General features: G+C 24.1%; 1 protein-coding gene across 1 annotated transcript in view; it reads right to left on the bottom strand.

The window, feature by feature from the left end:
• LOC105366169 (phosphatase and actin regulator 4B) overlaps positions 1-16,667 on the bottom strand; it is a 128,341-nt gene that overhangs the window by 10,874 nt on the left and 100,800 nt on the right. Inside the window, 2 exon segments of the mRNA XM_011504502.1 lie at positions 1-106; positions 1,034-1,258. The exon segment at positions 1-106 is cut by the window's left edge and continues 4 nt beyond it. Coding sequence (XP_011502804.1) covers positions 1-106; positions 1,034-1,258 — 331 coding nt within the window.

The raw sequence follows: 16,667 nt of genomic DNA, 5'->3' as shown, positions 1-16,667 counted from the left end.
GCACTTTTCAGAGGCATGGCGTGGAACTTGGGCTCTTTCGCCGGAATTTCCTCCACTCGCGACGTATCGCGTATGTCTTCGTCGTCAACATCGATGTCCTCATCATCTGAATTTATATAGTCAAAAGCCACTATATTAAGATCGTTTAAGCATCGTGCCTGGCCTCAAATATTATAAATCTTCAATTTTATAAGGCTTATTCTTTGTAATAAATATAATTAAGTTATAAAATATTGTTGTAATATAACAGAATCTTAATATTTAATGCCATAAACTAATTTAATACAATTATTAGTTTTTGACAGCACTATTTCTATTTATATTGTTCATATATTTCAATGAAAAAACTAACATAAACAATAAAAAGGCTAATGACGATTACATTAACGTACAAGAATTTTGATATTTGGATGAAAATAGTATAACACTAATTATATGATTACAATTTCTGTATAAAATCGTAGAGCATGAAAATTAAAAAAAAAAGAAAATTATAGATGACATTATAAAGAAGAGATATATGATCAGTATATAATTAAGATACTAAATTTAGGCTTTAATTTATAATGTTACTGTCATACTTATTATTATTAAGGTTGTTTGTTGCTTGATGTATATATTTCTTTTTTCGAATCTTCGCAGCGAATACAAAATTAAAAAGTCATGCAGTATCATGTATTCAAAAAATTTTGTTAAATAAATTTTATTTATGATTAAAATCAAAATAATGGCCTAAAGAATTTATAAATGTAAGATATATATTATTTATATGGTATATTTTTCATGTACATTATTATTATTTTTTATTATTATTATTGTATTATTATTTATTATTATTTATTATTATTATTGCATTATTATTTTGATTATCATTATTATCATTATTATTATTATTATTATTATTATTATTATTATTATTCTCCAGAAAAACTACTGAACCTGCTTTTATGATAATTAATACATCAAAGCCGTTATATTGATAAATTGAACCTATGTCACATACGTTCAAAATATTAAATGAAGTTGCACGCACAATAATTACCATCATCCTTGCAATCTAAAAGTGGAATCTGCTGCTGTCTTTGCCTACAGAGTAAAGTCGGACTCGGCGAGCTGAACATCGGCGGAGGCGGTATAGGTCCTATTTCGCTTAGCGGGATCGGTGGCTCCGGCAACTCCGAAAGCATCAGATTTTCAGGGTAGCATCTTCCCATGACCTGTTGCTCATCCGTCCCAGTACTTATCATCCCCTTTTCAACTGTAACACAATATTGTTTTATGATTAAAGGTGTTTCGTTGGAAGCTTTGTGCATCTGTAAGAGAACATTTTTAATAAGATAAAGAATATTTTACGATATTCAACAAAGGGATTATAAAACCAAAACAATCTCAAACCACCTTACAAAACTTTAAGAACAATACATAATCACATTTACAAAAATTATTTGAAATTCGTCGAATTTCATATACAACTATAGCGCTGAAAAATTTTTTTTAAATAATCAATAAATTATTAATTGTATAATAATTATTTTTTTAAATATTCGAGATTTGTTAGTTTATTTTGCATTAAGAATAATTTATAATATACTTATTAATATGTAAATAAATAAATATTCATGGGTTTACACACGCACGCATATGTAAAGTTAGTATATTTCGGGCACATAATTAGTCTGTTTAATATTATTTTCCATAGTATTTTTCACATTTAATCAGCTACAAAAACGCAGGTTAATAGTTATTAAATTAGTATAAAAAATCAATAAGATTACTGATTATTACTATTGATTAAAAAATCTATCACCAGTTCAATATGTTAGTTTTGAAAGCAAAAATCATCTCACTTTTTTAAATTAAAATTTCATAGCAAGAACGTATTTGTTCAACTAGAGAGACAAACGAGTTTGTCAGGGACTTTCAAATTAATAAAACAATATGTAAAGAATACATCTATTAGTAGTTAAACCATTCAAATTCCAGTAATTGGATTATTTGCCATTCTTTGTATGTAATAAAATCATCAATTAGCTATAAAATAAAATTTACTATTTTATTTATTGAAAAATATATGAATTTGAAAGAAACGTAATGAAACAGTTTAGTACGATCAAGTTTTACTATGACTAATTTTGAAAGAAATTCATTACGAAATTAAGAGAATTTAAAATACATGAATCTAATTAATCAAACCATTTGTTTCTAGTGTAACAATATTGTTAGAGCCATTAATATGCCGAATTTTTTTATAATAAACAACAGCTTACTGTAAAAAAGTATAAAAAAAAATTTGCTTGAATGAGCATTTTGGTAAAATAAGTTATTTGTCACATATAATTCGTTGAAATGTTTAAAATAAATAAATAAATAAAATACGACATTTTAAATCAAAATAAATATTTAATTTTATTATTAGATAAATACGGTAAGAATATATTTTCAAATTTATTTTGGGTAATGAAGCATCCTTTACATCAAAAGTTTTTTTCATAGATTGATAATGAAATATTTTCACCAAACATAGAGACAATTTTTAATTTTATATTTATGTAATTAATAAGTAGAATATAAAATCTACTAAAACATGAACTAAACATGTTAAAAATAACTTACAAAATGAAAATCTAATCGAGTATTAGATTTGCGTTTGCTAAAGAAAGAGCTATTTATCTTAAGCAGTCGACAAGAAAACCGGGAAAGGCTAGGTAGTAGCATTCTCAATTTATCTTTTAGCGACTTTTTTATCAGTCGACTCGACCTTTAACATATTCCCCTAACCTGCCACAGTTTCCTCGGCGAGATAACTGCAGGAATTGCGATCGATAAGACTGGCACGAGTCGGACAATTCGCGGCATTGAAGCGTCGATTGCCGAACTTCAAGCTAGTATCCAGACTGTTAGGCCTTCTGGCTTTTTGGCCATCGGGGTATCCAGGTTGTTGTGAACCAGTCGGCTCATGGCAGAGGGATACCAAGCCGTTGTCACTGCCATCGCCGCCATCGTTGCCACCACCGCTTCCGCGACTACCATTTTTTTCTTCGATCTTGTCCTTCTTAAGTTCTGAAATGAGGAAAGCCACGTGTTCCTTCAACATCCTATTATTCGCGTACTCTACCTCTCTCTCCATCTCGCTACTCTTATTATAATACTTCCACGATTGCACATACTTGTTACATATTCCACAATCAGAATGATTTGTTTACCTTCAGTTACAAAATGATTAATATTAAAAAAAAAACTGAATGATAATACTAACAATACTATGTGTATAAATAATTATTTAGTATTGTTACAATAAAATATATAAATTTGTTAAGAACACAAAATTCAATTCCAATGACACGAAATTCGTTTAAATAAAATATTTTTAAATCACAAACTAATACATTTTTTTTAATTTAAACTCTCATTGTATACAATTACGTAAATGACAATGATACAAAACGAATATGTAAATAGCATTGATCATTATATTATATATCAAAAAGCATATATAATAATTAGTAACTTCAGATAACATAAAAAGCTTTCCGTTTTTGAATTAACAAAATATTGATTGATTGGAGTTAATAATTTGAATATATTTACTGAAAGTGAAAATCATACATAAACAACACAAACAAATAATTGCTTAATTTAAAAATGAGAAAAAAATTGAAAAAAAATCTAACATTGATAATTGATAAGATTTTGCAAGAAGTTAAAAACTTTGCTAAAAACAATGAACACTGAACAATTAAAGCTCACTGGTCACAACTAATTCGTCCAGTATAATTTGAAAATGTGTAGGTGTGGATAAGCAATTTGCCTAAATATCAATCAATGTTCCATTGATCTGCTGTCACCAATTACAAATTCAAAATAAGAATATATATATGTATGTATAGATATATATATTTTTTTTATTAAAAATGTATACAATAATATTATTATTGCATTAACACTTATTATAATTTAATATAGATGCTTGCCTTATAATATGTAGGTATATATATATAAATATATAGAGTACAAATATAGAAAGAGATATATACACAATTAGTAAAATATACTGAGACAAAAAAAATAAAAATAAAAATATAATATAATGAAAAAAACAAAAGAAAGAATGGAGTGTGAGACGGACATAGAGAGACATAACGGAGGGAAAGCGGATAGAAAAGAGAATGATACCTAAGAAACGAAAAAATATTTTATTCGTCTGAAAACCAAACGCATATTATTGATTACGTTTTATCAAACGTTAAAATAATAGTCATTGATGTTTACTTGCGACGCGCATTTTTCACATTTCGTAATACTGGGATTGCAATTGGGTTTTTGGTTAACGGCCAAGTCGATTGCGCCGAGAATCAAGTAATACTAGTTAAAAACAAATATGCATGACGGTATTATTTACTAAAATTTATTCATATGGAGGTACACAAATACAGTGGTCTACAATAACTTTTATTTAATTTTTTGGTTTTATAAGAATTTACACAATTATTTGTGCATTTGACTGATAAGCTTCTTTCTTTGCAAAGTTAATTATGGTATAATTAATTACTTAGTTTAAGAGTACGAATAAAATCGATTTGAATATATGAAATATATTTAAGTGTGCAAATCCATAATGAGAAGAACAATCAATGCATATCATTAAATATACGTCACAATAAGCTATGAGTATAACATAGAATCATACAATTCATAAGAATAAAATGATTTTACGCCAAAGATTTAAAGCACTTAAAACCATTATCTTTTATATGCACTTTAAATAATTTAATATTAATTAATATTAAAATAATAATTTATGTTTTAAAAAATTGTCATATTGAAAAGCGATGGATATGCTTTTCGAAGTGACGATGCTTCACTACTTTACGAGAAAAAATCCATTACATTACATCAATTGAGTAATAGTATAATATTCATTTGTCTCCTCAATTAACTAGATGATGTGTTCCATAGAGAATCATTTTTTCATATGTTCATGCTCGAATGACCGCGAGGCCATCCAATGCTCTAATAAAAATAATTTATAATTCGAAAGACGTATACATGCAAGAAGCAGAATGAACTAGATTATAAGAAGAATTCCAAAAATATTTTCAGTTGTTCTCGCAAAGAAATAGCTTTTAATCTTCAGGACAAAAACCAAAAATCAGAATTGAAATAATTTGTTGAAATAATTTGTTAAAACGTCAGAATATAATTATTATTTATAAGTTTTTCTCCAATTTCAGAGATAATAGAAAATATCGGTTTTTAATACATATAATTAATAAATATAATTAATAATTATAATGTCACTACGTAAAAAGACAGGTGAAGATTCTAAATGTCTAAGATAGTGGGAACGTATTACCAAGGCGTATGAGTGGATAGTATGCCAAGATTATATCAATTATGAAAAATTCGAAAAAAATTAAACGGAAGTAATTTAATTTTATTTATTTAAGGTAATTATATTTTTATATAGAATTTATTTCCACTTTTAGAAAATTAGGTAGCATATTAAAGAAGTAATATTTTTTATTACTTTTTAAAATTAAAACTCAAACACCATTTGAATTAAAAGTATTTAACAATATTAGAAACAAAAAATATTTAGTTTGATACACTGATTTTAGTTTTATTTATTATTACAAACATACACATTAGATAATATTGACTGATTTATAAATAGTATTTTTTCATAAGTTTAAAAATACTAAGCTGATTAATCTAATTTATGATGATAATTATTTGAGAAATAACTGAATTTATATATCAATATTTGATAGCGATAAATAAAGTTGATTCTGGAAATAGAATTAAATTGAAAATGTTTTTTAATGACTTAGAATTCTCGAGACATTTATAATTTTATCCAATTCAATATTGTACGCGTAAAACTAAAAGATTTTTTATCTGAACGTAGAAACTAAGATATTTATTATTTTGCATTCCAGCCAATCACAAAATTTAAATGAACTATTTAAGATTAAGTATAATTATAAAATTTAATATTTTTTGTGATTAAAATTATAAATGGAAACAGAAAATATCATTGTCTAAATTATGTTAGTTCAATTATATATTTTGAAAACTATAACATTTTTAAAAATATTTAAAATCTTATTACAATTTACAAAAAAATATTCATATTTGGATTGCATAATCAACAAATGAACATCTGAAAAGTTGTTCATAATAAATATTTATTAACGTATAACATCAATATAAATTTATCAGCATTTTCCGAACAATGTATACTATTTACAAATTTGGAAAAATTTTATCTAGAATGCTTATGATGTTATTGTTCATAAAAAACTATATGTATATAAATAAAAAAGTTAATAATCATAAATTAAAAATATTTCAACTTTTATTCTTAGTTTAATTAATGTTATATCAATGTTCCTAATAAGAAATCATAATGGAAATACTTACACATTCTACATGCTAATATGTACTATTTCTTGATCTTCTTTCTTTATGTTCTAAAAGTAAGAAATAGGGAAAAAATGTCAAAAAATATTAAAAACCTAAAATAACAGCCGATAAAGAATTTTATTAATATTTTACCATTTCAATATAATACTATTTCAATTAAAACACGTGGAATTAAAATTGTGTTATAATCTGAGAGTGAATTAATAATTAATTAAACAATTAAGAATGAATTAATTAATTAACATCTGTTTCACTGCAGTCGAAATAAATAATAGTAACGTTAGTTCTACAAATATTCTAGTTATATCTAATTTAAAAATAAAATTAAAATTTGTATGAAATTTAAATACTGTTTGAGTGACAGGTGACATAGAACATAAAATCATGGTCAACCAATTAGATTTTGTTACACAAATGTTTTAAACAATACATCCGTTTTATTTTCAAGGATCATCAGATTTTTTTTTTTATAACTACCCATGAAATCTATGAGATTAAAAATCTAAAGAATGATAAACGTAGAGAAAGAGAGAGGAGAGAGGGAAAAAATTGAGTACGAGATTGAAAGAATGAAAAAAACATGTTTAATTTTATTTTTAATAATTGTAATAAAAATATATTATTTTGACATTGGCCTTTGGAATAACACCAATAATTTATAGGCATTTAAATTAATGAAATTTATTCTTATTATGGAAATGAATTGGAATATATTAAAAGTTCTTTTTATGAAATGATTCCAAGTTAAGACCTTCATTTTATAATAATTCATATTTTATTCTAATGATGGTATTTAAAAATGCAATTGTCTAATTTCTAAAAATAATATATTAAAAATAGTGTAATAAATTTAATAATTTTTATTAAGTAATAAATATATGATTGAATTATTTAAATATCTTATATTATATTTTGCATTGCTGGGAAATACTCTTTAAATAACTTAAGTTTAAGAAATAAAAATCTACTTGTTGGGATTTTGATATAACAATTACTTTTTAATAAATGTAAATTAGACGTAGAATAAAGTTTGTTATTAATTGTAATTATTTTTACACAGTTCATATAAGTAGAAAAATAATTAATCATTTTATCCAGATCAACATTAGAGTAAATTAGTATAAATTTAGTCCCGGACACACTTATAAATTGTTATAAGATGCAGTTAATAGTGTGTTGCAAACGATAAAAAATATTAATCATGAATAGGTAATACAAATTTTGAATGAAAGAGTAGAAATATGAATTATAATTATATATCATTTATTAAATATATAATTTAAGATATATTAGACATATTTTATTAAAAACTTTTTTTTGTGAAATATTGAACAAACTAAAATAATTTTCAATAATAATTTTAAGAGTTTTGAATTTTTTACTTTTGTTTTAAAGTAAATAATTACTGCTTAATTAGTAATATGTTTTAACCTATTTTAAAGGTTGGAAAAATATTTTAATTTAAAACGTAGACTCAATTATTTAACTGAAGTCTATGCGAGTCCTCTTAACATAAACAAGTTACAGATAATGAATTTAAAACGTTTGATAAGAATAAAAAAGTTCACATGAAAATATTCGCTATCAATTTAAAGTATCATAATTTAAGATTGAAATAAAATTATGTATTATTAGGACTTAAAAAATTATTTGTAATTATGTACTTATTAATAAATATAGGAGAACATGAAATAATTATTGTTTCCCTTCGTCAAATCTTCTTAAAATTAAAATTTTGATAAAATACTGAAACTCTAATATTTAAATTATATTTATTCAGTGTGAAATTAACATGAATAAGTTAAAACTTTCCGAAAATATGTAAATAATAAGTAAATTATGTAAAGTAAAATATGTAAATATGATACTTTCAAATGTTATATTGATCTCTGTTGTCACAAGAATTGAATGGATTTTAATATCTGACGAATTTGATTGTAATTGAAGATTGTAATTAAAAAAGGATTAATATTTTAGTCATATGTGGTAGTAATATGAAATATCTTATAATTATATTTATCAATATTAAAATTATTATAAATAATAAAATTTATTTCATTTACATCAAGAAATAAATTTTAAAATTAGAATTCAAAATTAGAATATAGGATTTCCAAATAGTACAATAAAATAGATTTCTATATAAAGTTGCAATCTCCGTGCATGTAAATGAGGCAAAATTAGTGAAAATGAACTTGAATCTTATTGATAGCTGAATAATCAAGACACAATATTTTTTCAATTTTGAGAACAATAATATTTCTTGTATGTTCGATTAATTATAATGTATATTAATTTTTGATATTCATCAATTTAAATATAAAAAAATTATTTAAAACAACTTCAAAAAAAGAAAATAATTAATATAACTATTCTAAAGTATCATATAATCCGACATTAATAATGCTTAGATATATTATAGACAATCCGAAACAGCGTTATAAGATGTATAATATTAGTGCGACATAGACAAATTTTTCAACTTCAAGAAATGCCGACTACCTGTGATTATTTTGTATTATTATAACTGTGAAAACGAAGTCAAGGTAGTCAAAATCAAGATACGGCATTGTTATTTATTGTTAAGTTTTTCATAAGATAGATACTAAGTCGTTCAAGTTCTCGTCTTCAAGCATTAAAATAACAATGAAATTATTAGAAAAGCTTAGACACAATTTAACTTTATCACATTTAAAATATAAGAAAACTGTTTTGTTGTAGAACATTTATAATTACATACAAATTTTATTCACAAATATTTTATGAAATGTAACGATAAATAATGATAAAAGATCGATTTACTTAAAAACGAATAGGGAAAATAATATTGAAACTATTATTATTGTTAATATTAAGGAATGCATCAAAATATTTTTGATAATAAGTAAAAAATTTGTTAATACCGCATGTATTTTTCATTTTTTTTTTAAATAAATTAATTTTTCTCTATTTTTAGATAAATGTGATTTTAATATACATAAATTTAAGTAATCATAGTTACTTAGGAAAGATATAATTAAGTATAAAGTTGTTTTTATAGCCATCATATAAAATTGTTTCACGATATAATATAATGGGGCTGTCATGGTAAATGTGATAATTAAATAAAATAAATAAATTAATTGTAAAAAATTTTCTCAAGTGCCCAAAAGAAAAAAAAAATTTATTTCCAAATATATGTATAGAAACTAAACGGTATTCACTAAATATAGAAAGTTTTTCGATCAAATGTGCGTGATTTAAGAAACATTCTTGGTCAAGCAGAAAACTAATATTTTGTAACATAATTGTTTAATAGTATTTTATAATGTTTAAAACATAATTCGTTCATGGTAATAAGCAATATAGTAATATTGCTGTGTATTGCAATATTTGTATATACACATGCAAATGTATTAAGCGAATATTATGTGTCAAAATATATAGAATTGAAAGACTGAGGCATATACAATTGTATTAAAATTACGAATATAACGCACATTTTAAAATAATTAACTAAATTATATAGTATATTCAAATTGTTCATGCACTTTATTATAACTAACAATACAATCATTAATTAAATTATTAAAATCGTCGAAGCCAATGATAAAATTCAGCGATTTTGCAATCAATCGTAAGTCGTATAATTGCAAACGATACACTCCCGTTCCCGTAATCTCATACCTATGGCGTATTTCTCGTAATTCCTCTTGTATTCGGGTGGCAAAAAGGCCGCTGGAGGTGTTATTGGCACGGCCACCTCCCAATTTGAAACGACATTCGACTGATGGCAAGCATAAGCCGGCAATTCGCGTATGGTCTTCTGTTTTTCGCAGCGACGCTGACGGCGGCAAGAGGGTCTGAGGGTCTTTACCGTCGTTAGAAAACCAACGCCACTCATGGTTAAACGCGTTTGGCAACACGATTGGGGCTTTGGATTATTGTCCTTAAGACGGGATAACATGGATGAATTAATTCTTTCTCCTCGGCTCAGTTTGAAGGCAAATGGTTCCGTATAGTTATGTGTTTAGGTACATTATTATCCCACTGTACAGTACTTGAGATTACAAGGCGCAAAGCGTTAATAAAGATTTCCAGGCACAGTGGAGACCATCAGTCACAATCAGTAGAGAAGGTTTTCCGACTATCCGATCGCTTCTTTAATAAATTTCATCACCAGATGATTAAAATATCTGATCGATCAATGGCGTCGCGTATGAAAAGACAGGTTGCGTGTTTGCGAAAAGAATCCATCGATCACGGTTCCATGCACCTCATATTCTGAACGGAGCGCGGTGGCCGGCGCCGGGATCTCTCGCACCCGTGCGTACTACCTACGTTTAAAGTGTATGAGTGGGAGAGTAGGGGCTAGTGAAGTAGGAGTAGGAGTAGGAGTAGAAGTAGGAGTAAGAGGTGACGGTGGTGGTAATGACGAGAGCAGTTGAACCGAAGGGAGACTGCTCCGCTCGGGAGCATCTTTCACACTACTCTTGGTAAAGGAGTGATTCGTGGGACACCGCCGTGCGCCGACGTCGAGTCTCGAGAGTTCTGTCTCTCTTTCTTCCACACTTACATACTTTTCTTCGATGTTCAATGGCGAGGAATATTTCGTTGCCGTAGGGAAAAACATACGAAGCAGTCTCAGGAGTGCGCATGCTCGTTATCTTAATCATTGCTTTATATAGTATTTAGCGTACATAAGGGAAGAGTGACAATACTCATAAGATGGTTAGGAACAGGTTACAAAAACAAGCAGTCCATAGTGTTTTTACATTCGCTGTTCAAGCATCTTTATCGCTTTTTATTTAATTTTAATTTTAATTTAATTCAAATAATATATTTTTATAATAAAATTTATAATATAATTTAATTGCATTAAATTGAAAAAAAATTTAATAATTATTATTTTAATTAAATAATAAAAGAAGATAGTATATCTAACTACTGTGTAAATTCATTTAAAAATATAATCTAACAAATTATAAAATCCATTATATAATAAACGGTGATACTTATTTTTCACTTATTTTTCAGAATGATAATACTAACACAACAAGCAACGACAGAGGCAGACCAATGACCGGCCTGCAAAAACGAAGTCTGTACTTAATACAGTAAATAGGAATAATAGAATAAATTTGAAAATAATATTTTCAGTTTCCAACTTAAAATAAATATAGAATTTTAATAAATATACAATACACTTAATGATAAAACCACTTATCAGATGATTCATGGAAACTGAAGATGTGTTTCTCATAGTAGGATGTACTCGTATATTATTAAATTGGATTAGTGAATTATGTATATCTTGTCGTTTATATTAACTTCGATACAAATAGAAAAGCATCATTAATTAATAATTAGCCAAATAGTTAATAATTATTTAGTATAATATTATCAATTAATTATCATATTAAACAAAATAGTAAATACTAAATATCCTAAAATTATTTTTAATATCAAATAGATTAATTATTAAAAAAATATTATATTTAACGATACTGTATGTACGTTCTTAGTAATTAATATATAATACCTAAATCTAATTATAAAGTTAATTTATTAAAATAATATTTAAAATTGAATTTTATTAAAGGTCTTACATAAGATTATAATTTTGAATAATAATACAGAACTTCATTCGGAAACTTGCACTTTAATTTTATTGACATTAATTATTGCTAATTAAACTTTTTAGAAACAATTAACTTTAATTATCACTTTATAGTATAAGCAATATTAAATATAGACATATGAATTATAATTTCTTTAAGTAAATTAATATCATAATTTCAAAATTGTAAATACGAATAGCAACTAAAATATGGCTCTTCAAGTTATTGGTACAGAAAAAATATTCATAAAATGTAGAATAAATATTGGTATCATTACATTTACGAGATTTAAAAAAAAATATTTTTTGTCTTTTATTTAAACTATAAAATACGTTTATTTATATTAATAATATAAACGTATATATTCTATATTTATAATCAATTATTATTTAAGTTTTATTCTTATATGTGTAGTCATATAAAATATATAATTTTGAAAAATTTTAATCATAAATATAATTAAAAAAGTTATTATAAAATTGCATTATTTTACACTTCAAATTTTATTTATGGTGACTATAATAATGTTTGACATTTGGTATATAAATATAAGATATTTTATATTACTTTAATTTACGTTTATACTTACATGGACAAAATATACTTTTAAAAATATAATTCAATATAAAATTCGCTTACCTAAAACAGAAATAAAGATTGAAATATTAAAAATTGCTTTAGTTTGTCATTGATCTATAATGATATAATTTCTATTAAAAATGAAATATTCCAAAACATTGATATAAATAATTTTCTAATAAACAGTTTCGATAATGAATATATTGTCTCTCTCTCTCTCTATATATAAATATATATATATATTTGTTTTTTCTTAAATTATGACTTATATCTAAAGCTGAATTAACAATATTCATACCATCCTTATATTAAAAGATTATATAAATTATCATAATTTTTCTAATCACTTTAAACATCTATTCTGAATTGAAAAACGGTCGATTTTCATAATCAATGATTAATTTAAAAAACAAGTTATTGCACTGTTTGATGGCTCAATAAATATTATCATCTAATTAAAATAAGCAGGAATATAATAAAAATAGTATTATTAAAATATTATTAGGTAATTTTTCTTTAGTTAATTGGGCTTCCTTTAGAAAATTTAAATCTTATTCATTAGTATGTAAATATAGATGTAATGGTATTTAAAATATTAAAATATTGCTAAATATGATCATATTATAGTTATCAAATTTGAATTTTATCATTAATGATTGCTATTGTAAATAAGACATTATTAAGTGCAAGAATGGAAACAGTAAAATAAATAATTAAATATATTTCATATGAATGTCAACTTAGGAATTGTTGAATATATCTATGTGAAAATTATTGCTATTATGAAAAAAAAGTTTATTTTAGTGCATAATACTACATCTTTATCGATTAAAATCATATAAATATTATAAAATGTATGATAGAAAAATATAAAATTATAAAATAATTTCGAATATTAATCATTTCTTGTTAATAACTGCTTTTATTTTAATTCATTTAATAATTTAATTTAATTAATGCTTTACATAGTATAATAATTTTTCATTAAATTAGAACATGTAAATTAAAAAAACATTTGTAATTAAATATAGAAAATTTTGAGAGATGTATTGTAATGTATGTTTGTGTCTGGCGTGGGCGTTTCAGATGATAATGAAATTTTGGAAAAAAAATGGTCACTTTAATAATGCCCCGATTATGGATGATTAATGAAAGCTTATATGAGCTTAATAACGGAGCTAACTGAATACAATAGTAATCTAATCACAGTTCAGGCTATGATAACTGCATCAACCTTAAATATCACCTTAAATATAATTCGTTGCTACCCGATCCGACTAGTGATACAGTACGTATCGCAAATAAATTATAATATTGTTTGAAAATAAAAACTGAATCATGCATAGTACTCAGAAAGCATCATTAATTAATGATTAGCCAAATAGTTAATAATTATTTAGTGTAATATAATCAATTAATTATCATATTAAACAAAATAGTAAATACTAAATATCTTAAAATTATTTTTAATATCAAATAGATTAATTATTAAAAAAATATATTTAACGATACTGTATTTACGTTCTTAGTAATTACTACTAATTATACACTTAAAGTTTTTCTTACACAGTTTTTCTTACATTTTTTGGTTTTGCGAATTCTTACAGGTACTTAATAAATTCTTCTGCTATCTAAGATCAAGAAGTATACTTTTTTTAAATAGATAATATGATAATTTCACAATATAATGCCATTAATGCCAAAAATGCAATAAGCATTGAAACCATTATTATTTAGCTTACAGGATTTTTTAACTTTATATATTATATCTTTATATATTATATATATTAACATATATATAATATATAATATATAATATTTATATATTATATATTATATATATTATAACTTTATATATTATATATATTAACTTTATATATTATACTAATATCCATTTATCGATTCATAATTTTTCCACTTTTATTTAAAATACAGCCAAACTTGTACTTTTATAGAAAATATAAGAGATATATTACAAATAATGTAACTTCTATTATTAAAGAAGATTTTTATATGTAAAGAAGAGAAGCTAATACAATTTATCCTAACAGATAAGTAAAAGCTAATGAAAGTATAAGCATAACATAATTTTGGAAACTTCTACATATTGGTAATATATAGAAAGGTATGAATGAAAAGAATTCTGTAGACTTTCTCATAACTTATTTCTCGATTTATAAATATGTGCATACATCTAATAAAAACAGAACCTTGAGGTTTATTAACAAAAAAAACATTCTACATATTTTATGATTTGTATAAATGCAACAAGTGAGAGTAACAGGAAGTTAAAAACTATATATATATATTTTTTTTTTTATTACAACGTGCAAAGTTTTTCAAGGTCTCTTTCCATGTTGAGCACGAAGCAAAACCCGGAATTTATCTCTTCGATCGATCAAGGTCTATTTCCTCTGGCATTTAGCCTCACTATTCTTAACCCGTAATAATTCGACGCAGTATATTTCCAATTTTTTTTAGTTTTACATCACTTTTCGTCCTCTGAAGAATCTGTTTTTTCGTAGTTTTATATTTCCTTTTTTCTAGCACATATACAAAAACTGTGGTTCTAATTTCACTATTTCAATTGACGTTGATTTTACTATAAATCTGTAAACATTTTCTACAATCATTTTGCTAAATTTTTTAAAAAATTTATTTGATTTTTTAGTAAGCTGTCCGTTGGATGTAATAACTTCAGTATAAGGTATTATTATTATATAATAGTAAAGAACTTCAATATTAAAAATTTTACTTACTTGGTCCTTCAATTATAATTCCTTATGAAATAAAATATAATAATTGCTAAAGTTAATAAAATTTAAGTAAATACCTATCTAAAAATTATTGTATTTCAATAAAATATATATTTTCATAAACAATATGAAAATCTCATTTCCTTAATAAGTCTTTTTTCACAAATGAAATTTTTTAAGAAATTTTTTATGAATAATTGCTCCTATATAATACCGTGATCTACCTAAAATTATTCAAATTAAAAGTATTATTATGAATTAAAAAAAAATATTCATCAAAGCACTTAAGAAAATTTTTAACATGAAAATAGAGTATTTTTTATACAGTATACAAATATATGAAAAATCTTTTCAATTTAAAAGTAATTTAACTCTTATTGGAAAATATAAAATTTAGCTTCAATACATTTTTTAATATTTTAGTTTAATTTAAAAGCAAATGTTCGTAATTCGTCATTTCTGATTAATGAATAATCAAATTTCAGAACGAGAAATTGAAACTTACATACTTCTCAACCTATATTAAAGAGAATAATATTTTATATGATTTGTAAAATTATTTTGTCTTAAATATATGTTAATTTCTTCAATTATTTATTAAATTTATTTATTAAAGTTATAAATAAAATTTGTCAACAAAAAGTATATTTCCAACGATAACGATAACAGTTTAAATTTGAATTTAATGTAAACAAAGAATCAAACTGTATTTCTAAGCTATGAAATATTTTTCACTCTTATTTCTGTATAACTTAACAAATATATAAATTTTATTTATGTAAGTTTAAAATAATAAATATAATTGCTTCAAAGAAAAAGTTTGTACTTATAAAATAGTTTCTGAATACATTAATATATATTTAAAAAAAACTGATTTTTATAATACTTTTATATTGTTAATTATATATATTGTTATACAGAAAATGTAATTATTGTGAATTTATTGGATATTTTGGCATATAGGGTGCACAAGTTCAAACATGCATGCTGTCATGTAATAGTAAAATAAATCGTAATAAATTTTTTTATCTCACCAAAGTAATATAAGTAATTTTTAATTTATTTATTATGATAAATTATTCATTTGTTTGTAAACCTCGTGAAAATTTTTTTATTTTATTAATTAAAAATTCATAAATATAACAAGGATTTCCATTGTACGAGCATGACAACGTTTGTTTGCATTACGTAGTATTCGTACAATACTAAGTAAAAAAATATGGAGTTAAATTAACAGACGGTTAAGCCTTGACCTTCTCTTGTCATTTTCACCAATACGTGTAATTGTCGCTACATCGATTTTAAA

This window comes from Ceratosolen solmsi, unplaced genomic scaffold, assembly GCF_000503995.2.
Source record: "Ceratosolen solmsi marchali unplaced genomic scaffold, CerSol_1.0 scaffold148, whole genome shotgun sequence".
Lineage (NCBI taxonomy): Eukaryota > Metazoa > Arthropoda > Insecta > Hymenoptera > Agaonidae > Ceratosolen > Ceratosolen solmsi.
This window is presented reverse-complemented; position numbering and strand designations above follow the sequence as displayed.